We start from the raw sequence: 26716 nt of genomic DNA on the forward strand, positions 1-26716 counted from the left end.
CCCAGCTTTAATAGTTTTGATGGTAGAGAAGACTGGATCAGCCGAAGATCGAAGTTGGGTACCTGGTATACGGAGTGCCGCAAGGCGCTTCTCCAGTTCTGCAACTCGGGCAATGCCAGCGGTTTCGGTACCACTGCTGCTTTCTATAGTGGGTTGGTAGAGGCTGGAAATGACGATGCCCTGGGAAGGACCTTGGGTCTTGATGATAACCAGTTGGACAGCCTGTTCCGAAGAACGTTCGGGCCGAAGACACTGGATAACTTCCAAAAGTCGTTGGCCTGGCAGTGTTACCGAGGAGCCTTACCCGTTCGGGATAAACTCATGACACGGCCACCCTGGGCCGACGGCCTGTCCAAGATGCGGGCAGGGAGTGGAAACCGTCCTGCACGCTATTGTTCAGTGTCCGGGTATTTCAGAAGTATGGGTTTATGCGGAACAACTGTTGTCTGATGGAAGAAGAGTTCAGCTATCGTCTGAGTCAACTGTAAAAATTAACCCGCCGGATTTCTTGACGAAAGAAGGTAAGAATTGTTTTCTCGTAGTAGTAGCAATTGCGAGAGATGTGATTTGGAAGTCGAGAATGAAAGGTATCGTGACACATACCTGCGTCTCCGGCTTCACCCTCGTGAAAATGTTCACTTTTCACTTGAAAAGGAAGGTGGGGCTGGAAAAGAGGTGTTTGTCAGAGAGTGAAATTAAAAAACGATGGACGCGTGTAGCGCGAATGTTGGGGGTGAAAGACCTTGCGTGAGCGCGATTGAGTGACTACCAGTAAGTCGGTGCTAAAGACAGGGCTCGTGGGGTCGGAGCATACCTGTTTTGAACACCTCATCATGTGATTTATTGTTTGTGGTTTGTGATTTATTGTTTGTAATTTATTGTGTTGCAATTCATTCGATTTCATTGTACATGAAAAATTTATATCATTCGATTGTATGTGACCCCAATCACATTGTATTGTCCCCTCTATGTTAGCCCGCATGGGTAATAAAAAATCAGATGTTGGACGTGTTTTTCTTATTTCCCTGCTATTAGTAAGTTTTGACTTGCAAAACCTGTAAACTGTTTTCGTGAATTGTGCTTATTGTTGAAAAAAAAAACAAAAAAAAAACTGTTATTTGCTTTTTGAAAAGCAGCTCGTTGAAATTCCCCCCTACGGGGGAACCATTGCTATCTTTATTGCGGCTTGTAAGCCAACTTTGAAAAATGGAAAACCTTTCACCAAGTGAATTCCCACCTGTGGGTGACGCGTTCACAAGTATTTTCGGTGACGAAATCTCACCGGCAGTCTCAACGGTGGTATCACCGAAAAAGTTTGCGGAAGTGGCAAGTAGAAAGAAATTTGTGATAAACACGGATAGCAATAACCTGGAAAAATATGACATCAATGACAAAGGCGGGGTCGGAGATTCGGGTCTCCACCCCAGAAGAGGACACTGAATCAGTGGGAAAAAAGAGAATAATATACAAAACGTACTGCATAGAAAAAAAAAGGATTGTAAAAATGGAAGAAAAAACAATCGAGAAATGTCTAAAGAAAATATGGCCTGAGATTACTTATATAAACCGAGCGAAGAGATTCGGGACAATAGAGGTAAGGTTCAGGTCGGAAGAGGCAGCAAAAAGATGCTCTTCGGAGACACTAAGAACAGAGGAGGTGGTTCTTCTTCCCTTATATATGGGAAGAAGAACATCAAAAATTACTGTAAATAATATCCCACCGGAAGTTCATGCAGCGCGTTTGGTTGCTGGAATCACAAAGGGCCTGTTGGAAAAAATATCAATACTCCAGGCCTCAGTGGAAAAAGAAGAGCATTGGAAGGGTCAATGCCTGACCATGACAATACATGCAGAAGCAGCAACCCTAGAAGAAATCGGCGAAACTATTAATTTAGGTGGAAGGGAAAAATTAATAGTTTCTGTCGAGGGAAGGAAGCCGAGGTGCTTCAACTGCGGGCTAAAGGGCCACATCAGAGCAGAATGCAAAACCAAAAGCCAAGAAGAAGCGATAGAGGAATCAAAAGAAGAGGCAACCGTAACAACACGGGAACCTGAGACCACACCAACGTCGAACCAGAAGCAACACCAGGGTCGACCGGAAGCAGCGCTGGGGTCGACAGAGGAGAGCGACGAGAAAGAGAGAGAGGAGGGGTGGTCGTCGTCTGTACTTTAAAAAAAAGGAAAAAGACACAGACCGCCCCCACCAAACTAAATCTTTAAAAAAAATACGAAAAAGAAAAGGAAAACACATATATGGCTGTCAAGGCCTCGAATAATAGACTAGTGAACTGTTTGGCAGCTATTGCGTCTGCCAAACGAGTAGAAAAAACTACGTCAAAAGACTTTCTCATATACAAGATAGGCCGGAAGGATTACGGACGGATTAAGTCCGAATTCTTTCATGACGTAGGCCCCCTCAGGAGGGATTTTTCTCCATTTACGAGGGCCTACGTCCAAATACGGGAAGACCCCGAGAAAAGGAGAAAGAAAAAGAAGAACCGCCGAACCACTGATACGAGGTAAGTAATGGAGCCTATTCATGTAGGTTGTTTAAATGTGCGTAGCCTGGTGACAGGCTGGAAGCAAGGTCGCTTCCTCAATGACATCAGGTTGCACGATTTGGATGTTGTTGTTGCTACAGAGACCCGGTTGAGAGGGCCAAGAGATCTGCTCCCCCTGTTGAATGGCTACGAGAGTTTCTTCTCTCCAGGCTGTCCTTCTAGGAGGAGTGGGGTGTTGGTCCTGTTAAAAAGAAACCGGGTTTCTGAGAAAAAGTTAATTTATTCAGATTCAGAAGGTAGGCTGGTCGTCATGGACTTGACGCTCAGCCATGGTAAAGTTTTTAGACTGGTTGCAATTTATGCACCCCAACTATCAGGGCAAAATGACTTTTTTCGGGATCTAGAGAAGTTTCTCAGTACATCACATTCTTTAGTTGTGCTAGGAGACTTCAACACAATTTGCGAGGCACATGTAGATTATGTTGGCTCAAATACCACTAGAAAAGGTAATTCTTGCTTCCTGGATCTGCTAAGCCGCTTTGAGCTGGCAGACCCTTATAGGTTGGAATTTCCGAACGCTCCAATGTGGACTTGGTCAAGTAGCGACGGATCTTCCAGGTCATACATAGATAGTGTTAATTAGAAAAGTAGATAGAAATATAGCTAAGTGTCCACAGTTTTACCCAGTCAGCTACAGTGATCATAAAATGATCACTTGTAGGCTCGACATAGATAAGCGATATACTAGAGGCTCCGGCTACTGGAAACTTAATACGTCCCTTTTGGCGATTAAGGAGTACAGAGATCGGATTAGTTTGTTGATTCAGAGGGCATTAACCGGCGCCATTATTAATAATAAATGGTGGTATGCCCTCAAACGAGCCATTAAATATGAGTCTGTTAGATATAGCATAAGTTTAGTGGCTAGAGAGCGTAGGAGGGAAACAGTTTTAGTTAAGGAATTAGAGGAAGCAATGAGAACTGGCTCTGCGATTCAGCTGAAGGACAAGAGACTGGCGTTAAACCAGCACCTCGAAGCCAAACACATGGGTTGCATTGTCAGAGCTAGAATTCGTGATATGGGTTGCGAGGGAACCAAGGCCGCAGGATGGGCCCGAGTGGTGGAAGCCCAACGTGGCAATGATGCTACAATAGGATCTTTGACGAACCAACAAGGTAAGTTGATAAACGAACCCGAAGAGATGTGTAAGACCTTTCAGGAGCACTTCGCCCAGCTTTTCGATGGGGGTGGCGGGCCGGATAGCAGGAGGGACCTAACGGACTTCCTCGCCGGGCTGCCGCGTCTGTCGGGGCCGGACGCGGAGAGCTGTGAAGGGCCGATCACACCTGAGGAAGTAATTGAGGCGATGGCTGACTGCAGCACGGGTAAGGCGCCAGGACTGGATGGTTTACCATACGAGTTGTACAAAAGTATGCCAGACTTGTTCGGGCACCTACTGTCAAATGTCTACGCGAACTGGCAGCAGAATGGGTTTATTCCCAGATCTGTGCACCGGAGGGTGGTGACGCTTGTCAGAAAGGACCCGAACAAGGGGGATTCCATTGATAATTTTCGGCCTATCACTCTGCTAAACGCAGAGTTGAAGATTTTGGCCAAAGTGTTATCGAAAAGATTGTCGCGGACGGTCTGATGGGGGAGGCACAAACGTGTGCCGTTCCCGGCAGAACCATCCAAGATAATCTCCATCTTACACGATACACTTTAGAAGGGTTTAATAATGATGCTGGCAAGGGTGGGGCACTGGTCCATTTAGACCAATCTAAGGCATTCGATAGGGTTGATCATCGCTACCTGGTGTCCGTTCTGGCGCAGTTCGGTCTGGGTCTTGGTTTTCTCAGGTGGATCATCGAGATTTACGACAACATCAACTCGGTAGTTCGGGTGAACGGCTTCATATCGAAGCCGTTCAACATCAAACGCTCGGTTCGTCAAGGGTGTCCGCTCTCCCCGATTTTGTATGTGATGGCCTTCGAGCCATTACTGCGAAAATTGAGCGGCATCCCGAGACAGCCAGATTGTGGAAAATCGGTTTCTGCTTACGCGGATGACATCACTATCATCGTAACCGAAATGGACCACATACGGTTAGTGGGCAAGGCCATAGAGGATTACGAGACGGTGGCAGGAGCAAAAGTTAATCGTGAAAAGTCAGTCGGCTTGCAGCTCGGCACCTGGAGAGACAAGTCGATGCCTCCTGATATCGTCGTGGGACGTTGGACGGAGGGCCCGATTAAGTTTCTAGGAGTTTGGTTTGGACCAGACCTCCAAATAGAGAAGAACTGGGCCGAGGTAACGAGCAGGGTGACCCACATAGTCAAGACCTGGTCTTGGCGGTGGCTATGCCTGAAAGGGAGGGCGGAGGTAGCCAATGTGTTCATCGCATTGGTCATCACCTACCGCCTAACCGTCGTTCCTTGCCCTGATTCGTGGTTAATCAAGCTGGAAAGACAGCTCTTCCGCTTTTTGTGGAAGAGCTGGAGACCGTTTGTGAGACGCTCTATTTGCTGCCAACAACTGTTAAAGGGTGGATTTGGGATGCCTTGGCTGTTGATGCGCAAACATGCGCTGAGGTTGAGACATCTTTCGCTCTACCTGGATGGTGAACGGGTGTGGTCTCCGCTGGCGAAACAGATGTTTCCCAAGTTCACTAGTTTCGGTGGATGGGAAACCTGGTTGAATCGAAGATCGAAGTTGGGTACATGGTACACGGAGTGTCGCAAGGCACTCCTGCTATTCCGTCGCTTGTGCAATGCCTGCGGTGGGGGTTCCACCGCATTCTTCTGTAGAGGGCTTGTAGAGGCGAAATGTGATGACACCTTAGGGGAAACCCCAGGTCTCGACGAAAATCAGCTGCCCAGTCTATTCCGACGTACATTCGGGCCGAAGACCCTGGATAATTTTCAGAAGTCTCTGGCATGGCAGTGTTACCGAGGGGCCTTACCTGTTCGGGACAAACTCGCAAGACATGGTTGCGCCGTCCCTCCGACTTGTCCAAGATGCGAGCGGGACAGGGAAACCGTCCTGCACGCTATTGTACAATGTTCGGAGGTGTCGGATGTGTAGGTATGTGCTGAACAACTGTTGTCAAGTACAGGAAGAGTACAGCTATCGACTGTGTCTATAGTAAAAACTGACCCACCGGATTTCCTCTCGAAAGAAGGTAAGATTTGTTTTCTCACTGTGGTAGCAATTGCGAGACAGGTTATTTGGAAAACGAGGGTGAAAGGTATAAAGTCAGGCATTTTCATATCTAGCTCTGCACTGGTGAATTATTTCACCTTCCACCTCAAAAGGAAAGTAGAGCTAGAGAGAAAATGCCTGACTGCGAAAATGTTTGAGAGTCGATGGAAGAGTGTAGCACGAAAGTTGCGAATAAATGTAACTACATGAATGAGACGAAGGACTCATCTCAGCTATCAGTGGCGAGGCGGGGCACGAGGGGTCCGTGCTAAACCCGCCTTACCACTCCATCCGTAATGTCTTCCGGTCTGTCGCATCATCCGATTATAATTCGATTTCATTGTAAAATTTTTAAATGCATGTTTCTGTTAATTCATCCGTTTTCATCTGACCCCAAATCAGGTTGTATCGTCCCCTCTATGTCGCCCCTTGTGGGTAATAAAAAATTGTGACATAGTATCACAGTACCATCTGCCCTTCTACATTTCTCACAACTAAAGCTCCCATGAGCTTTATTTGTAGTTGCTCTGCAATAATACAAGCAAAGAACATTGCTTATAACTAATGGAGATAATTACTGACCATCACCAATCAGGATTCATTTACCTTCTTCTGGTGACAACATTCAACAAAATAATAGATACCTTTCCGCGCATTGAACGGCTTGCCAGCTCTCCCGACACCAAAAAGGAAGTAGACCCTTTTGAGTTTAATTTTGAAAAGTTTTCCTACATCCTTCTGGACAGTTCTGTAGGTAATATACTGATGAAAAATCCATTTCATTTACTATCCATCTAGCCTCCAAATCCGTATTGCAAATACAACACTTCTCGCAAAATCCTTCTCTATCTAACTGCAACTGAGTGAAAGCATTTCTGTTCACTTCAACCCCAAAAGGCGATGGCTATCAATGGTGTCTTCAAAATGTGTGTTTTAAAACCAGATAATGTACCGACTAAATTTTTCAATATTTCTCTTCTCGCCACAAATATCTTTCTCAAGTCACAAAAGCGTGCTGCTCTGTGACTTATTTCCATGATTGTAAACAACTTTGGCCCTAACAACTACCATCCTATCGAACTTTCATCCAATAATTCAAAGCAATTGAAACAGTTTTAAACAATAATTTATTGCATGACCTTCCATCTGTTTCTTTTCTAGATACGTTACCAGTACAGTTACCGTAGAGCTAAATCTAACGTATCTGATATATCTCTCCCTTTAGAATTTGGCAAAAGAAACGTTACTTCCTTTAACCTCATTAAACTTTTCTAGATAAATCCTCTTAGACAGAAAATTTGTTCAAGAGGAGTTTAATTCTGTCTAAGAGGGGTTCAATTCCGTTTAAGAGGAGTTCAATCAGTAACACATTTCTTGAATCGAGAGTTCTATGACAGACTTTGGATCTTTTTTAAAACAGGGGCCACATTTTTCATTAACGAAACACTTTGAAACTTGGAACACTGGTAGAATGTGTCATATAAAACATCTTTTTCTCTTAGTCTTCTTAAAAAAAAAAAGAAATCCATAAGTTATTCCATGTTAAAGTTGTCGTATTTCTGTAATTTCAACCAATCACTGACGTCCATTCAGCTGATATACATTAAGTGCCGACTACATAAACAAACGATTCTGAAACAATTGACCCTAACTCTAACCCTAACCCTAGGGTTAGGGTTAAAGCAAATTTAAAATGAAAAAAGCAAATAAAACGAAGGTATGGAGATTAAATACGCTTTACATCGCTTAATCAGCCAAAGGAGTAAATATAAACAACTGAATACTTGTCAGTGATTGGTTGAAATTATCGAAATAAGACAATTTTTTACATGAAATAAATTCGAATACAAAAATATTTTTCTGTTCTATAACACAAAATAGATAAGTATACGAAGTTTGAAAGTCTTTCCGTACCAAAAACACTACGTAAAATGTGGCCCCCGTTTTAAAATAGATCCCAGACTTTTATATTACAGTATGCGTTAACGAACTCTCTCCGTTCTATTCTGGTGAACTTTGTTTGGCTACACCTTCTACACTCTTTTTAAATATCTGCAGCGTACCTGTTTACATTGTTCATTGGCAGATAGCAACACTCGTCATTTTTTAACCTTCTTCCTACAGACACCCCGAAAACATTATTTAATGGTGACATGACAACCTATTTTCCGTCCACTACATGCACATAATCACTATCACATATCGAGATGAATGCAGTTTTACACACCCTTCCTCACTGAAATAATATGTAATTTAAAATCCACCAAATAGGCGCAGGATGTGGACCAGCTGTGCTCTGTCCAATTAATGAAAACAAAGAACATTTGAAGAACTCGCCAAGGTAAGTCGGTTTTGTTGCTCAGCTGAGCAATAATTTGTTGTGTAATTTTTTCAGCAGGTTTTTGTTCAGCATTGCGACATTTTCGCTTCCCTTGGTGGGTTTTTTGTGTTTGTTCGTTTACGAACAAAATTGTATGTTCATTCTCTGTGGTAGACGGGTTCGCTCCTGCCATAGAGTGAAAATTTTTGCTTGGCTTTTTAGCCAGGAAAACAAAAAAAACTTTGTGTTCACATTTGTGAACGAATTGTGCAGTGAAAATATTTGTTAGCAATTTTTGCTGAAAAATTTGCTGAACGAATTGTGCAGTGAAAATATTTGTTAGTATTTTTTACTGAAAAATTTTGTGAACGAATTTGTGTTTGCTGCTTATGGTTCGAGTGTTCGATTCATCACAAGAATAAAAAAAATTTGTTTGGCGATTTTTTGCCGAAAACGCAGCGGAGTACCTTGAATCGGAGTACCTTTTGAAAGAAGTCCGGATTACCTAGTGGCAGGAATTTTTTTCTGTGTTTGAACTGTTGTTTTTCTCCTCTTTCTGTCTATCTTTTTATTTGGATCTGTTTTTTTTTTCTTCGTTTTCGTTTTTTTGAACTCTATTTATTCATTTGTGAACTTTTCAAACTTCATGGGAAAAAAAAGTGAGCAGTGAAGCCACTCTTGGAGTGGGATGTTATACCGCCCAAGCAGTGGGTGAGAGAGACTGAGAAGAGGACAGTGGTCTTGTGGACCTATTCGAGGTCACGCAATGCCATTGCCCTCTTCAACAAAGAAACGATAGAGAAGGAGCTGGCGGCTTGTCTGCCAGCGAAGAACTTTTTTGTCTCAAGGGGAGTCAAACTTGCAACGGTGGGGTCGCTGTTTGACCCCCCCCGAAGAGGCTGGCACTGCAGCCAGCCAACCACAATAGATGTAGAGGTGGAAGAAGGATTGAGTCCCACGGGAAAACCGGAGGACTCCTCCTCTCCCACCGGGAAAAAGAAAAGAAAGAAAAAGGTGCAAGCGAATGTTGAACCACAGCCGGTGGGAATTGTGCCGCCGACTGTGGAAATGTCTTTCCCTTCTCCGGAGGACGAAGAAACGTTAGTCTTCTTCTTTAGAGAGGGGGAGGTAGAAAAAGAATTAGAAAAGAGTCTTAGGAGAGAGGCCATGGCCTTCATACAGGATCCCGAGTGGCCTCCGCAGATAGCTGTGGAGGTCACAACGTGGGACGTAGCGCGGAAATTTTTTGACCTCAAAGAAATATTCTTCACGGCGCCGGGCAATGCCGACACGCCACTCGAGGAGTGCCTAGAGAGAGGGCGTAAGCGTTAGTGAAAAGAGGTTGTAGATATGGGGAGGCTAAAATCCCCAGTGAATTATATGAATATTTATAAGTGGCTTGTTGCCTCATAAAGAGGAAGAACATTTGTGTTAATAATTTGTTTTACAAATTTGACCGACTTGTATTGAACAAAGTTTTAGAGAGGTTACCAGTCGGCGGGCGCTGGTGCCTCTCCCATTTTCATTCTTTCTTGTGTATTCATCTCCATTCATTTATGTCCGCGTCCAGCCCGTAGCTTCTTTGTTTGTCTGTCTTTGTTTGTCCCCTCTATGTAACGCCGTATGGCGATTTTTATGAAATAAAGAAGCTTGCTTCCCAACCACATGATTCTGGGTTCAGTCCCACTGCGTAGCACCTTGGGCAAGTGTCTTCTACTATAGCTTCGGGTTGACCAAAGCCTTGTGAGTGGATTTGGTAGACAGTAATTGAAGGAAGCCCGTCGTATATATATATTATGTGTGTGTGTGTGTTTGTCCCTTCACCGTTGCTTGACAACCGATGCTGGTGTGTTTATGTCTCCGTAAACTAGCGGTTCGGCAAAAGAACCGATAGAATACGTACTAGGCTTACAAAGAATAAGTTCTTGGGTCGATTTGTTCGATTAAAGGCAGTGCCTCAGCATGGCCGCAGTCAAACGACTGAAACAAGTAAAAGAATAAATACCTACAAGATGTCGGTTTAACAATGTGAGGTGAAGTCTCATAGCTATCATGCATTGCCAAAATTTCATCGCGTACTAAATACGTTGTCTATTCATTCTTTCGTAGAAATGTAACTGGTATTTATTTCATCGACACCGAAAGGATGAAAAGGAAAGTCGATCTTTGCGGCATTTGAACTCAGAACGTAAAGTCGGAAGACCTGCCGCTAAGCATTTTTCCCAGCGCATTAACGATTCTGCCAGCTCACCGCCCTATCTACCGTTTTAATATTATCAACCAGAATAAGGCAGCGAGCTAGCAGAATTGTTAACACGCCAGGCAAAATACCTTTTATCCTTTGCCTTTCATCCTTTCGGAGTCTATAAAATAAGTACCAGTTACGCACTGGGGTCGATATAATCGATTTACCTCTTCCCCGAAATTTCTGGCCTTGTGCCAAAATTCGAAACCAATATTATCAAGCAGAAGATCTTTAACACCGTCTCTTCCTTTGAGTAGTTAAAAAGATAAACAACGGAAAATCATAATTTTATGACTCCAGAAAATCTGAGCCTTTGTTTCTCACTTTAGTTACTTGTAAGCCGTCGATCCAGATATCAGTGCAATGACCATTCTTTTGGAATTTAACCTCATTCCTGTATTACACAAGCCCAGTGGCTGCTCGTAGGTAAAATTAGTGAGGGTGCTGCTTCAGAAAATTTTTAGCCATTGTTTTAATATTGTGTGAAAGAAAACAGACATATAAAAAGAAAATTTATACATAAACTTGATCGGTTCGCGTTTTAACCACTTCTGGGTAGTGTGTTTAATTTGTTCACTGAACACCGCCGCGAATTCCCCCTTGTTTTTCAAAAATCCCCTCCAAATCACAAAATAAGGTGGGGGATCTGCTCTATTTTCCAAATTCTGGCACCAACACTGTAGCTGGAAGCAGGATAATAATCTAATTCTACACTTTATCACATTCAAGAATATAAACACAACATACGCGGAGTCAAAAAGAGACACTACTTTTCACCAACACACCAGGGTCGGCACTGCGTGAACGACAGAGCTCCCTCTCCCTAGCGTGCAGCTTCCTATCTTGGACATATGTGCTTGCGCACAACAGCCAAACACCGCGTCGCTGGAACTGTGAAACGCACAGTTCTATACAAGGATTTTTGTATCTTTTTCACAAACTAGGGGATGGCTACTGACATTAAGCTTAAGGATTATATAATGTACAAGTATAAAGAAAGAATTAAAGAAAAAAGGACTCATTATATTGAATGTTATCGATAATATCGAGTGGAAATAGGGGGTGCTGCAGTTCCGACGTGCCTATACACGAGCCGCCACTGTACACGCCGCTATATATTCAAAAATCTAGACGTCTTCATCAGCCGCTGTCGATAACCACCTGTATAAGACATTAGCTGTTCTTTTAGTTGGTTTGTTAACTACTATGACGGCGCTCCGTCGCGGGTTCCAGTTGATCCGATCAACGGAACAGCCTACTCGTGAAATTAACGTGCAAGTGGCTGAGCACTCCACAGACACGTGTACCCTTAACGAAGTTCTCAGGGATATTCAGCGTGACACAGTGTGACAAGGCTGGCCCTTTGAATTACAGGCACAACAGAAACAGGAAGAAAGAGTGCGAGAAAGTTGTGGTGAAAGAGTACAGCAGGGTTCGCCACCATCCCTTGCCGGAGCCTCGTGGAGCTTGAGGTGTTTTCGCTCAATAAACACTCACAACGCCTGGTCTGGGAATCGAAACCGCGATCCTATGACCGCGAGTCCGCTGCCCTAACCACTGGGCCATTGTGCCTCCACCGTTAACTACTATAAGCAAGAGTAAAATCTCATGTACTCTCTTGGCAGAGGTCTCGTATCACTTTCTGATCTTGTATATAGTAAATTGTCTAAATCATGTAATGGATCGTTTAAACGGGTTTTAACCCCAGGATAGCTCCGAGGAAGCTGAGCTATGATAGATATAAAAACATCTCTCCCCACACTCTCTCTCTCTCTCTCTTTTATATGCAGCCATAGTGTATCTACCACAACACTATCGAATATTACAATAATATAGTGCAATATGAATGAAATTTGGCTTTTATTTCTAGCGGGTAAGGAGGCCACGTGGAGACCGCCTTGTTTGTTTATGTTTTACAAATGTATATTCTATTGTAGAGGATGTCTAAGAATTTGATAAGATAGAAATAATGCTTTACAAAGAAATTCTCTTAAAATATTATACTTTACCCATAACATGAAATTGCAATTTGAGTTAAAGAAAAAAAAATACGATTGGAAGATTCATTTAAAAAAAAAAATACATGAAAAACTATACAAGTTATGTCAGTTGCGAGAATAAGTGTGGAAAAGATTGTAAAAACTTTCTAAAGACACGCCATTTCTTTAAAAGCAAAGAGCCGTGTCTCCATTCTGAAAATTAGATAGCAAAATCTAAAATACAAGTACACGAGACACAATATTAAATATTGTGTTCGGTGGAGGATTAAATATCATACAAGTACAAAGATCAAATATTATATTGAGTTGATGCTGGCAGATTAAAGCTGCCCCCTCTTTTATTTATTCAATTATCTTTTACTCAGAAAATCAGCTATCTCTGAGGATCAATATCTGATCTTTTTTCTCTCCCTTTTATCGTTTTAATTAGTTTTATAGCATGCATGTTCTAATGCATGTTTCACGAAACATCTATATATTTACTTAGCTTTATTTTTATAAAATTACTTTTTCACCATGAATTCTGTGTCGTTGGTTATCAGTTTTCCAACAGCAAACCACGTATTTCTTCGCATTTCCAACAGCAAGAGTGACAAAAACCTGACTGTTCAATGTGTGTGTGTGTGTGTTTGTGGGTGTTCTTGGGTGAGGTTTAATAAATATCATAAGGTTTGCTCAAAAGTGCCAGTTTATCAGTATTTTAGTTATATATATATATATATATTTATATATATATATATATATTTATATATATATATATATATATTTATATATATATATATATATCTTTACATATATATATATATATCTTTACATATATATATATATATCTTTACATATATATATATATATATATATATATATATATATCTATATATATATATATATATATATATATATCTTTACATGTACATATACCTTTACATGTACATATACCTTTATATACTTTTAAATATACATCAGTGAAAGTTATACTTATATACAGATATAGAAGCTTACAAAGTTGACAAGCCCCACCCACCCCCACCTATAATGTCCTATAATGATAACTAACAACAAAACAAACCGCAGAAACCTCTTATAAGTATAAACACTATAAAAAGATATTACACAGAAAATTGATAATTTAGGAACGAAAACAATATTTCATTATTAATGTTTATATCATCGTTTTTATTTTTGATTTTGCATACGTGCACAATCTCATTGAAAAGGCTCATTGATAACATTTTTGATAAACTGTATTGTTCAACAATTGTACTACAAAGAACATTACATACAGCAATGCTTTTCATGCCATATATATAACCCTGGGCATAAAAAGCCACTTTTGCAACTGTGCCCTCCTTTAATATAGGATTTTATTATACTCCAATAGCCTTCTATTGTTTGTGCATGCGCCCTTGTATTTTTATTAACCAAGCACAAAGAATGATTTGCCGTCTTTTGAGTTAACTGAAACTGTTTTTCAACATTTACATACGCCTGCCATTTATCATTATTCACAGTTAGTTTTATGGTACATAAATGCTAGCAACAGCGTGTTAGCGTTGTGTTATTTCAACATTTGCATGTATCCCAATGATGACGACGTTGATATATCACTACCAAAATATCAAAGATGTTTGTGTGGTGTACACCCCTATAGTGTTTTGTTTCTGTGGAAATCACGATTCATCGATTTAGACAATGATTCTAGATTCACCAAGATTTATCAGCTTATCTATAAAGTAATTCTTACATGCTACACGGTAAAAATTGTAAATATCTACTGTTTATCACAAAAACTAACAACATGAGAAGCACTTGCTTGGCACTTCCAAACATAAATGGTTTCTACACACTTCTGTAATGAAATTTTTGACCGCGCACAAAAAAGGCATCATGAATTCGTTCATTCTGTTTGTATTTAACACAGTTCTCTACTTCACATGTACCCTTTAATACATTATGTTTTGTCCAGTTCATCCAGTTCGCAGGCACGTTATATTAACGACACTTAAGGGTTTTTTTCCTCTGAAGACTACGCTGTTCCATAAAGTTTTTAACTTGATAGAAGGATGCATTGTTGTGAAACACAAGTGTTTGAAGGCTGCATGTTAAATCACCATAAACTTTATCCTCGTTAATAAAACTGAATATAAGTGTACTGATAAAATGTACTAAATGGGAAAGTCTAGTTAGAATGACTCAACAGAGCATGATTGTTCCTCTCTCCGTTTGTGAGCATGTGAGAGAGAAAGAATTGAGAATGAAGGTGAGTGAGAGAATTGTCTTTTAACCGCGTTGCCAACGGACATGGGGTCTTATAGCAGGTAAGACGATTTCTAAAGAGAAATCAAGTTCCAAGAATTTATTAAAAAAAAAAGAAAAAGCTTTAAATTGGCATAAAAGGTTTTTAAAAAATAGCTTTTAGAATGTTTTATTGCCATTTCGTGCGTAAAACAGATATCAGCTAGGGCTTTGATCTAAATGACAGTTGGCCATCAAACCATGACACGATATCATTGGCTAGAAATGAACGTAGAAGGCGTTTTGAGCCAGTAGTTTAGTGCTTGAAGGCAACTTAGTGGAATTGCTGGCCGGGCAGCACTCTATTTGGACATGAGGAGTTTCAAGTTCGATTCCAGAGAGAAATGACATGCTACAAATTAATTATAGGAAGAGGATCTTCGATTAATATTGTTTTCATGGCGTGCAATTTGCACGCCATGTGTGGAAATTACACACTAGCGTAGCCAGAGTGTGTGTCGCCCGGGGCGGCCCATTCATTTGCCGCTCTCGGACTCCACAAAAAACACATATTGCCTACAATAGACCCAAAAGTACTCCCGGGGTGGGGGGACCGCCCCTACCGTCCCCATCCCAGCTACACAATCCATCTCGTACGTTTGTGGATTGATTTATTTATTCTATTGCAACATTAAGTTACGAAGGTTAAAAATGAGGTTATATGCTCCGACACCAAACGTGAATTAATTTTAGTTATTCAGTTATTCAAATGACCCCCAGCAGATGATTAATTATGAACATATTTTCATTAACTACAAAATATATAAAACTACACAGGTTACTTATGATAGAGATATATGTTCCCCAATACGAAAATAAAATTTTCTTAAATGTTGGTTCCTTTAGGCCCTTGAATTTTAGCATATACGAACAAGAGTTGTTACTTCAAAAATACCTTATATATATATATATTATGTTAAGATGACATCTTTAAGAAAGCCATATAAGCAGGAGAACGTCGATTATCTTTGGGTTTGTCATCTTTACAAGGATGTATACACACACATACACATACATGCATACGTTCGTGCATACATTCATATAGACACATACGTGCATACATTCATATACATGTACTTGATATACACATAGTAGCACAGCTGTGTCGTAAAAAATGTTGACAATTTTATTAATGATTAAAAAAATGGCGCATCAGAACAATGATAGAAAACATTCATAAATGTCAACAATGGAGGAAATATATGCCAATAGGCTTACGAATTCAACCAGTGCTGTACACGTGACCAACTCAGATTTGGCTCAAATTTATTTTGGCAATACCTATATATGCATAAGGAACACCTGCATAAATTTAGGGTCCAGTTCCTAAGGGTTTCAAAGATATGCACCGCCAAAATTTGAGAGCCACGCCCCTCGTGGAGAGCGAAAGTCAATTTATACAGATTTTGGTGCTCAAAATATCTTTAAAAGTAATCATAGTATCTGACTATAATTGGCTATCTCGAGTGATCTGTACCCAGTATGTCAGAATCTATTATCAATTGCTCTATTTCCATTCATTTTCAAGTTATTGGCATTTAAAATACGAACCATTTCATGGGCGGAAATAAAAAAAGTAATCAGCCTTCAAGGGCCTCCATGGGGCCAAAATGTCTAATAGAAGCAAACTTCTGCAGAGTTTCTTCAATTTGAGGACTGATCTGTACAGGAACTTGTTTATGAATTAAAGTTTTTTTATATGCGATATCACCCTCGTAATAAAGGCATGAACTGTGGTGGTGTCATGTTTCAAGCAATCAGATATAACACAGATTGAAGTACATTGCAGCTTTCCACCGGTCTTCTAGTAGATAACGAATGGGTAAATAGTTGCTTGGCCATTGTTCCAATGAAACACTTGCACCTCGTTCTGCACTACAAAACTATAATTCTCTGCAAAGTCCAACAACACTTGATTTGATGTCAGATTATATTTCTGGTGACTAACGAAACTAGATTGAGCCTTTGCTATGAAATGGTGCAGTTATAGAGAATCAAATACACTGCCCGAAGTTTGAATAAAGTCATTCACTGGGGAAATTAGGCATAAGAGGGCTGTCCGGTCCACATGTGTCCACTGTTTGTACGTTATTAAATCGTCGCTGTCAAAGTCATGTGATGAAAATACATCGAACAAATATTGTTCAAAGGCAATCTTCGTAGGACATGATTCACATAGGAGCAACATACAATCACAATTGCTCACGGAACAGGTCATTTTGCCAAGCAAATCTTTGTAGTCGTGACTACCAGGAATGGTATTGGCGATAAGTTTTGCATTTTGGTGTTGCTCACAGATATATTTTGACAGCATGCCTGAGGCAGTAACTGGAAGACACCATTTCGGTTGCAAGTCACAAAACTTCGAAAAGCCTACCTTATCTGCAGGGTACTTCGTCCTGTATTCCATAAAAAGTTCATGCAGATTCAGAAGCAATGGCTGTTTTGGCCGGTGGACTTTTCTCCGTTCTCCTTTACAGTAACAAGTTCCTTTTTACTCAGGCAAACACGTGAATATTCCTTCGATTCATAGAATTGTAATATCGGTTCCGTGACGTCAGAAGCAAGTGCTTTCCCGCCAGTCTTTGGGTTAGGATCAGCCAAAATACCCTTTTCTTTCCTCAGTTACTGTGATCTCCGCACTTACATCAAATGTTTCGATAGTGTTTCGTGGCCAACTTTCTGTCACAAGAGCTAACAATGCACAGTAGTGCCGCTTCTAAATTCATATTCAAATGTAGCCAAATTACGTAGTAAAATTGAATGCAAAATGATTACCATACATTTACGTATTGATGCGTGTTAATATTTTGAATTTAGAGGACTGTCGTGCATAACGCCAAAAGTGTGCTCGCGAATCTACTATGAAATTCATTACTTGAAAATGAAGGTGAATAGAGCAATTCTGATAGCAGATTCTAACATGCTGGGTACAGATCACCCGGGGTAACCACTTTTAGTCAAATACTATGGTTACTTTTTAAGATATTCAACACCAAAATCTGTATAAATTGACATTCGCGCTTCACTAGGGACGTGGCCCTTAAATTTTGGTGGGACATATCTTTGAAACCCTTAGTAATTGGACCCTAAAATTATGTATGTTTTCCTTATGCATATAGAGGTATTGTCAAAAGAAGTTTGAGTCAAATCTAAGTCGGTCACGTGTACAGCTCTGGTTGAATTCATATATTTAATCTATTGCTGACATTTACGAATGCTTTCTATCATTGTTCTGATGCACCATTTTTTTTTATCATTAATAAAATTGTGACCGTTTTTGACGACACGAGTATGGTAGTATATGAATATTATCCCCCACGTGATATATATATATATATATATATATATATATATATATATATATATGTGTGTATGTGTGTGTGTGTGTGTGTGTGTGTGTGTGTGCTGTGGATGTGAGTGAGTGTATGTATGTATGTGTGCGTGCGTGCGTGCGCATATGCATTTACTCTTTTATTTTTTATTTGACTGTAGCCTTCCTGGAGCACCACCTTGAAGGGTTTTTAGTCGAACACATCGAACCCAGAGCTTATTTTTTAAAGCCTGGTACTTATTCTATCGGTCTCTTTTACCTAGCCGCTAGTTTACGGGGACGTGAATGCACCAACACCAGTTGTCAAGTTGTGGTAGGGGACAGACAGACACAAAGACACACACACACACGCACACGCGCACATACATACATACATATATACATACATATATAGGCGCAGAAGTGGCTGTGGGGTAAGGCGGCAAGCTGGCTGAAACGTTAGCACGCTGGATGAAATGCTTAGCGGTATTTCGTCGGCAGTTACGTTCTGAGTTCAAATTCCGCCGAGGTTAACTTTGCCTTTCATCCTTTCAGGGTCGATAAATTAAGTACTAGTTACGCACTGGGGTCGATGTAATCGGCTTAATCCGTTTGTCTGTCCTTGTTTGTCCCCTCTGTGTGTAGCCCCTTGTGGACAGTAAAGAAATAAGAAGCTTGCTTCCCGACCACATGGTTCCGTGTTCAGTCCCACTGCATGACACTTTGGCAAGTGTCTTCCACTATAGCCTCGGGGAAACCAAAGTCTTGTGAGTGGATTTGGTAGACGGAAACTGAAAGAGGCCAGCGTATATGTATATATATATGTGTGTGTGTATACCTATATGCTTGTGTGTCTGTGTTTGTCCCTTCCTCCATCGTTGACAGTCGATGTTAGTGTGTTTACGTCCCCGTAAATTAGCGGTTCGGCAAAAGTGACCGATAGAATAAGTACTAGGCTTTCAAAGAATAAGTCCTGGGGTCAATTTGTTCGATTAAAGGCGGTGCTCCAGCATGGCCGCAGTCAAATGACTGAAACAAATAAAAAAATATACATTCACATACACATTCATTAATTCATATACATGTGCACCCACTATTTAACCGCCATTGCATCTCAAATAACTGCTTCTTTATTTATCAACTTGCAGAGGGATGAAAGGCAAATCTTTCTTTCTATCTGTGTATATATCCCAACAATACAGATGCTATCGTTTAGCTTACTTTGATTTAAGGTTCTCCAGCACCGTTTTTATTTTATCAAGCATAATGTAAGCAGAGATTTTTTTTTTACCGCATATGTCCTTAATATTTTTTGCAGACCTTAAAGTGTGACTCGAGAGAGACTTGGTTGTTATTTCTAAAAGGCCAAGACTTATGTCAGTCCTTGAAGTGATCACAAGAAGCCACCTAAGTTAGTGATTCTCAAACTGGCACATAGCCACCTGCAACCCCGGAAGTGTTCATTTGATACCACCGACTTCAGTACTTGGATCTTTTTTAAAACGGGGACCACATTTTTCATTAATGTTTTACGTAGTGTTTTTGGTACCGAAAGACTTTCAAACTTCGTATACTTATCTATTTTGTGTTATAGAACAGAAAAATATTTTTGTATTCGAATTTATTTCATGTAAAAAATTGTCTTATTTCGATAATTTCAACCAATCACTGACAAGTATTCAGTTGTTTAGATTTACTCCTTTGGCTGATTAAGCGATGTAAAGCGTATTTAATCTCCACACCTTCGTTTTATTTGCTTTTTTCATTTTAAATTTGCTTTAACCCTAACCCTAACCCTAGGGTTAGGGTTAGAGTTAGGGTTAATTGTTTCAGAATCGTTTGTTTATGTAGTCGGCATTTAATGTATATCGGCTGAATGGACGTCAGTGATTGGTTGAAATTACAGAAATACGACAACTTTAACATGGAATAATTTATGGATTTCTTTTTTTTTTTAAGAAGACTAAGAGAAAAAGATGTTTTATATGACACATTCTATCAGTGTTCCAAGTTTCAAAGTGTTTCGTTAATGAAAAATGTGGCCTCCGTTTTAAAAAAGATCCCAGTACTTAACTGATACTTTATTTTATCGACCGTGAAAGGATGAAAAGTAAAGTTGGGATTTGAACTCAAAATGTATAAGGAACAAATACCATTCAATAATTTTTCCGACGCTCTAACGATTCCGTCATTATTCCGCTTTCCTCATCTTGTGACGATAAGGTATTCGTTTTGGGTTGAAAGAATTTGGTTGATATTGATGAATGCTAGAACACGGATTCTTTTTTGAAATTTTAACTATGAAAATTAACGTTAAACAAAACAATGTACAAATATCACGATCAACGCAGGAGTGGCTGTGTGGTAAGTAGTGTTGCTTACCGAAAGGACGTGTTTATTGTCGCTCCGGCTTCACGTCGCTGAATGCCAGCGTCGTGAATTTTTGACGTACAACTACAGGTAAGACTTTTGTGTTTTTTGGGATTTAGTGGGGGTTTGTTGCTCGTATTTATTTATATTTATGTCGAACAAGAAATCTCCACTGAATTCCACGCATTTGTCTGCCTGTGGTTGTACTTAATGTCTCACTTAGCGGCGAGAAGAGTGTTTTGGAGGTATCACTCCTCCAAAAATTGTGAACTTGGTTTGTAAATGTTTGTTGTTTTCAAGCCGTGAATTGAGAACTACAAATGAATATTGTGAACTTTGTTTAAAAAAGAAAAGGAATTTATTGTTTTCAAACCAAGTTTTGAAAGCTAATAAATTTAAAGAAAAGTCTTCCTCTTGCTTTGAACTACACCACGTGGAACTACGCAAAGGATTTAATTTTTACCAGCAAAGTGACGACTGCAGCGGAGCCGAGATCAAATCGGGCCGGAGTACCGTTGTGGCCTGAAAATTTGTTATTCTGCCTGGAACTTTATATTTTATTTATTCTTTCTGAACTGTTGTATTTCCTTTCTCCTTCTTTTATTAACTGATTTTAGTACGAACTGTTTATTTTATTTCTTCCGCCTTTTTTAACAGTTTTCTCTTTTTGCCTGTTTTTAAAATTTTTCGTTGTTTAATTTTTATGTGGACATTTTTATCATGGCAGAGAACAAAGAAAAATAAGGCCTCTGCTGTGGAGTGGGATATTATCCCACCCAAGAAGTGGTTAAATGATTTCAGGGAAAGAACGGTGATGTTACGGACCTACTCTAGGTTACTCGACACCATTACGGTCTTTCCCAAAATTGAAATTGAAAAAGAGTTGGCAGAATATCTGCCAACTATTAAGTTTATGGCAAGGGGTGTAAAATATGCGACGGATAGGTTGCTATTTGACACCCCTGAGGTGGCTCGCAAGTTTGTGAGCCAGCCCTTAGAAGGGGAAAAAATTCTGTTTCTTCCCACATACTGTGGGAAGAAATTAACTAGGGCTTGGATCTGTGGGCTGCCACCCGGTATAGAACCTGATTGGATAGAGGATACTATCCGACGGGGTCTTGGTGGCAGTGGAGCAAAGCTCTTAAATGTGAAAATTTTACCTACTGCTGATTGGGTTGGGGCAAAAGCAGTTTTGACCCTGTGGACCCAATCAGCCAGGGATCTGGTATTTCCGGATTTTTTGAGGATGGCCGGCCAGAAATATCCGGTAATTCTTGAGGGACGTAAACCCAAGTGCCACCGGTGTCGGAAGCCCGGTCATATCAAGAAAGACTGTCCCCAGGACCAGAGTAAGGTCCTGGAACAGTTAACAAATGTTGTTCCCCCCGCTCCCCCAGTGGAGGGAGAGACGGAGGAAGTCGAGGAGGTGGAAACCTCCTCGAAAAAAGGAAAAAAAAGGAAGAAGGTGGGTAACAATGGTTGCCCACCGAAAATCGTGGGGGAGGAGGAGGACCTTCCGGCAAAGGCGAAAGTACGCCCTACTCCAATGGCCCCAAAGAAAAAGAAAAAAAGAACGATGTACGGCCGGTGCTCGATAGTGCACCGCCGGCGTGTCCCGACACTCCGTTGGTGGGAATTGTGCCACCAACGGAGGAAAGCAGGTCGGCGGGAATTGTGCCACCGACAGTAGAAGCTGTGGGCTCACCCTGTGAGGAAAAGGATCGGCTAATCCTATTCCGAAAGGGAGGGGCCCTGCAGAAATTTGTGAATAAAAGGAGGCGTCGGAGGGAGGGAGTCCTCACCTGTACTAGGGATCCGGACTGGCCTCCGCAGGTGTCTGCGGAGGTCATGTCGAGTAGTCACATAAGTGTGTTGGTGAATTCCTTCCCCCTCGGCGAATTCAGTATTGAAAAGTGGCCCGACCCAGACCCATCGTTTTGCTTGAAGGAAGCGAAGGCTATATCGGGCGAAAAAACCTAAGAGGACGAGTGCCTCATATTGTGTAATGAAAAATCGTAAGAGGCAAATGCCTTAATTTATGACTTTTTATGTACGAGGTTCATAGCCTCAATGTGAAAATTTAATTTTATAAAGAACAGTGTTATAGAAAAGCAAAGTTCGGCGGGCGGCTTTTGCTTTCTCTCATTATACCATCATATTTATCATCCATTTCATCTCATTAATGTTTTTTGTCCAGCCCGTAGCTACTCTCTGTGTACTGCCTTTATGGCAAATTGAAATGAAATAAAGTAGCTTGCTTACCAACCACATGGTTCCGGGTTCAGTCCCACTGCGTGGCACCTTGGGCAAGTGTCTTCTACTATAGCCTCGGGCCGACCAAAGCCTTGTGAGTGGATTTGGTAGACGAAAACTGAAAGAAGCCCGTCGTATATATATATAAATATATATATAAATATATATATATATGTATGTATGTATGTATGTATGAGCGTGTGCATGTTTGTGTGTCTGTGTTTGTCCCCCCAACATCGCTTGACAACCGATGCTGGTGTGTTTAGGTCCTCGTAACTTAGCGGTTCGGCAAAAGAGACCGATAGAATAAGTACTAGGCTTACAAAGAATAAGTCCTGGGGTCGATTTGCTCGACTAAAGGTGGTGCTCCAGCATGGCCACAGTCAAATGACTGAAACAAGTAAAAGAGTAAACGACTGAAGAATGTTTATACCAGTCTGTAATATTTTTGAGTGTCGAGAAAAACAGAACAGTCTTTGTCGTGTGATTCCAGCAGTTCGGTGATTTTAGCTGTGCCGTCGTCATCACTATCTTTCATTGATCTTAATTGTTATAACCACACTCGTAGCTGACTGACTTAAAGCGCGCGCCACTACACTTTTACGGACGCTACTGGTTAGTAGAAATGCATATCCATATATAGCTATTTATTTCAAAGAGAAAACGGCGCCAATCGATGGAATCGTTAATGAGATCTATTTTTACCAGAGATCCGAGTAGTTAGTGCTCGCTGACGTCATCAATAATCGAGCAACTCGCGCCCATGTTGTTTAGTTATTTTTGCATCGGATACAGTGTTCTTGGTTCGATTTCTAGGCTGTGGACTGGTGTTTGGGACTGCCAAATATTCTTGCTACAATCTTTAAAAATGGGAAGACAAAATACAGTTTGCATTCATAAAATTCTTCTTTCTTCACTACGGTGTTGAACAAGTTTATAAAAGCTCAAAACCATCCTTTTGTTAAACATAATTTGTCCGATTCCTTTTTAATTTCTCACAAACCTCCTTCAGATGAGATTACTCATCTAAGTATCACGGCAAGCAGATATTTTTTTATACACGATCAGTGATGGAGTGCATACTGTTCTATGACGTTAAGCCCGAATTCACCTTTCTTAAACAGCGACCCATATATATGTAAAAGATCAGTGTACATTCTCCTGTGCACATATTACTTGCAAATTTTGTCACCAATAAACAACGAGAAAAATAACAGATCTTTGGCATATATCATACAGTAAATTTACAAAGTTATTGAAGCATTGTACAGAATGCTGTATATTATTCGCTCTGGGTTCAAATCATACAGAGGTCAACTTTGCCTTTCATTCTACTGGAGACGATAAATAAAATCCCAGTCCAGAGCAGTGAATTGGTGGAAACGTCCCAGCGTTGGAAGAAAAGCGCTTTGGCATAATTCCGGTTCCTTGTGATCTGAGTTCAAACTGAGCCTAGGTATCGAAGTAGAGATTAATTACATATCCACAGGAGTACACCGTGCAAGCTACAATTGGCCAGCATGGACAGCAGACTGATAGATATGCTAGTACTTAATCTTTTGCCGAACTGCTAAGTCACGGGGACGTAAACAAACCAAGACCGGTTGTCAAGCGGTAGGGGGAGCAAAAACACACATAGACATACACATACATACGTGTATCTCTCTCTTCCCCCTCTCTCTCTCTCTCTCTCTCTCTCTCTCTCTCTCTCTCTCTCTCTCTCTCTCTCTCTCTCTCTCTCTCTCTATATATATATATATATATATATATATATATATATATGTATATATACACACGACGGTCTTCTTTCAGTTTCCGTCACCTAAATTCACACACAAGGCTTCGGTCGGCCTGAGGCTATAGTGAAAGACACTTGGCCAAGGTGCCACGCAACGTGACTGAACCCGGAACAATGTGAATGGGAAGTCAACTTCTCACCACACATTCACGTTTCCTATCCACTTCCTCCAGGAGTCGATCGAAAAAGACTTGAGTGGAATATATCACGATTGTGCTGGAAAAATTCATGGTTATTTTTTGTTAGGTGCACCATTGAGAATGTCGCACGGGCTACATTTTGGCCATAAGTGGATTAAACAATGACATACTCTTTACTCTTTTACTTGTTTCAGTCATTTTACTGCGACCATGCTGGAGCACCGCCTTTAGTCGAGCAAATCGACCTCCGGACTTATTCTTTGTAAGCCTAGTACTTATTCTATCGGCCTCTTTTGCCGAACCGCTAAGTTACAGGGACGTAAACACACCAGCATCGGTTGTCAAGTGATGTTGGGGGGACAGACACACAAGCACACATATATATATATATACATATACATATATACGACGGGCTTCTTTCAGTTTCTGTCTACCAAATCCACTCACAAGGCTTTGGTTGGCATATAGAAATATCTACAAACATATCTAGTGAGTATGCATGTACCAATATAGTACTTACATAAGTACATGCATTTCATATACATACATACATACATACATACATACACTCAGACTTATATATAAATATGTATGTATAAAAATATAGGTTAGCGCAAGTATATGAATGTTTATACGTATGTATTGTCGTGTGTGTGCGAACGTGCATGCCTGTCTGTGTGTGTGTGTGTGTGTGTGTGTGTGTGTTTGTGTGTGTGTGTGTGTGTTTATATGCCTGTGTAACCCTTGTGTGCATATAAGTTCACTACGGTGCTAATGATACCGTTGTAAAGATGAGGTAGGAAAAGTCTGACACTGTGAAGGAAATGATGTAATTGGCTGTGATGTAATTATGTATGACATGTGAAGTGATGTAGAAATGGCCACCAAGGTACCGAATAATCGAATTAAACAGCAATTACAGTCCTGGCACCAGGACTGTAATATCAACAGCAACAGTAACAACAACACTCTTATCACCACCACTCTCACAATCACAACAGCAATGCAATCACCACACCATCACCACCACCATCACTGCTTCCGACTCTACTGTCGCTATCTACACCACCACGCGGAAATTTATTTAAAATGTATATGCAAATATCTATCTATCTATCTATCTATCTATCTATCTATCTATCTATCTAAAAATGAGAATGTGTGTCTGTCTGTGTCTGTCTGTCTGTCTGTCTGTGTGTGTGTGTTTACCTAAAACTCGAGAACTACACAACCAATTTCCTTCAAATTTTACACGTGCCTTACTTAGGGTCCCGGTTGTATTTTAGTAAAAAAAAAAAATTGTTTAACTTCTTGCAGAGTTCGAGCCCACGGCAACATAATATCTCCTCCACTATTTAAGCATTACGTGTCAAAAGTGAAACAAAAACACTCATGTCAAATACTTTCACTTTAAAAATGAAACTATTCCACTAACTGAAACAATCACATTTCGATACTATAATGACAGATACTTTCACTTTAATGGTTTCAGAGAGAGAGATGTATATGTATACATATAGATGTATATGTACACGTATATGTACACGTATATGTACACGTATATGTATAGATATATATAGAGATATAGATCTATATGCATACATGTATATGTATACATATGTGTAGATGTATATATAGATGTACATGTAATATGTACACATATATACACATATATACATGCATACAGATATCTATACATATATACACTCACACACACACACACATACACACAAACGCACACATTAGTCATTTGTTTTTTTATCCAAAACTACGTAAAAAGTACTGAATGGATCTTTATGAAATTTAGAAATTATATTCAAGGCATAACGGCCATAACCACCATGAAAATTCATATATTTTTGATGCTAATGAAATTTTAACCATACAGATTACACACAAATAAAGTAATATTTCTAAAATTTCTTCTTAGAAGTCACAAAGACCCCTTCATGGGGACTTCACACCCACAATTTAGTCATTTTTCCTAAGCAAAGACGAATACAGTTGTACTATTGGAACCTATAGGGTCACCCGAACATAACGGATGAGCATTATTTGTAATTCAACGGTACAACAGTGTAAGACTATCTTTTCAGATATACTTACATTGTGATTTCTGCAATGTGGTGCATAGATTGTCAAGAAAATGAGACGCATCTTTGCCTCCACTTTTTATTATCACTGGGTCATACATAGTCCCCAGTTGGTAACATTGATTTCAAGGCCTTCCCAGATGAGTGACTGGTTGTTCTAAGACATTTATTGATTGTAAATTTTTTCTG

The 26716-nt window shown here is 40.3% G+C and overlaps 1 protein-coding gene and 1 long non-coding RNA gene across 2 annotated transcripts in view; one reads left to right on the top strand and one right to left on the bottom strand.

Annotated features, from left to right (window-relative positions):
* LOC149136638 (uncharacterized) overlaps positions 1 to 26716 on the bottom strand; it is a 205240-nt gene that overhangs the window by 4153 nt on the left and 174371 nt on the right. The gene's annotated exons all lie outside the window — the stretch shown is intronic.
* Positions 19697 to 21969, top strand: LOC149136639 (uncharacterized). Its single transcript, XM_089348334.1, has one exon. The coding sequence runs from the start codon at positions 20947 to 20949 to the stop codon at positions 21931 to 21933; it is 987 nt and encodes a 328-aa protein (XP_089204460.1). The 5' UTR covers positions 19697 to 20946; the 3' UTR covers positions 21934 to 21969.

This window comes from Octopus bimaculoides, chromosome 3 (genome assembly GCF_046866305.1).
Source record: "Octopus bimaculoides isolate indiv1 chromosome 3, ASM4686630v1, whole genome shotgun sequence".
Taxonomy (NCBI): Eukaryota; Metazoa; Mollusca; class Cephalopoda; order Octopoda; family Octopodidae; genus Octopus; species Octopus bimaculoides.

Coding starts and splice junctions, on each gene's coding strand:
- LOC149136639 (XM_089348334.1), top strand. CDS start 20,947: ATGTGGACATTTTTATCATGGCAGAGAACAAAGAAAAATAAGGCCTCT.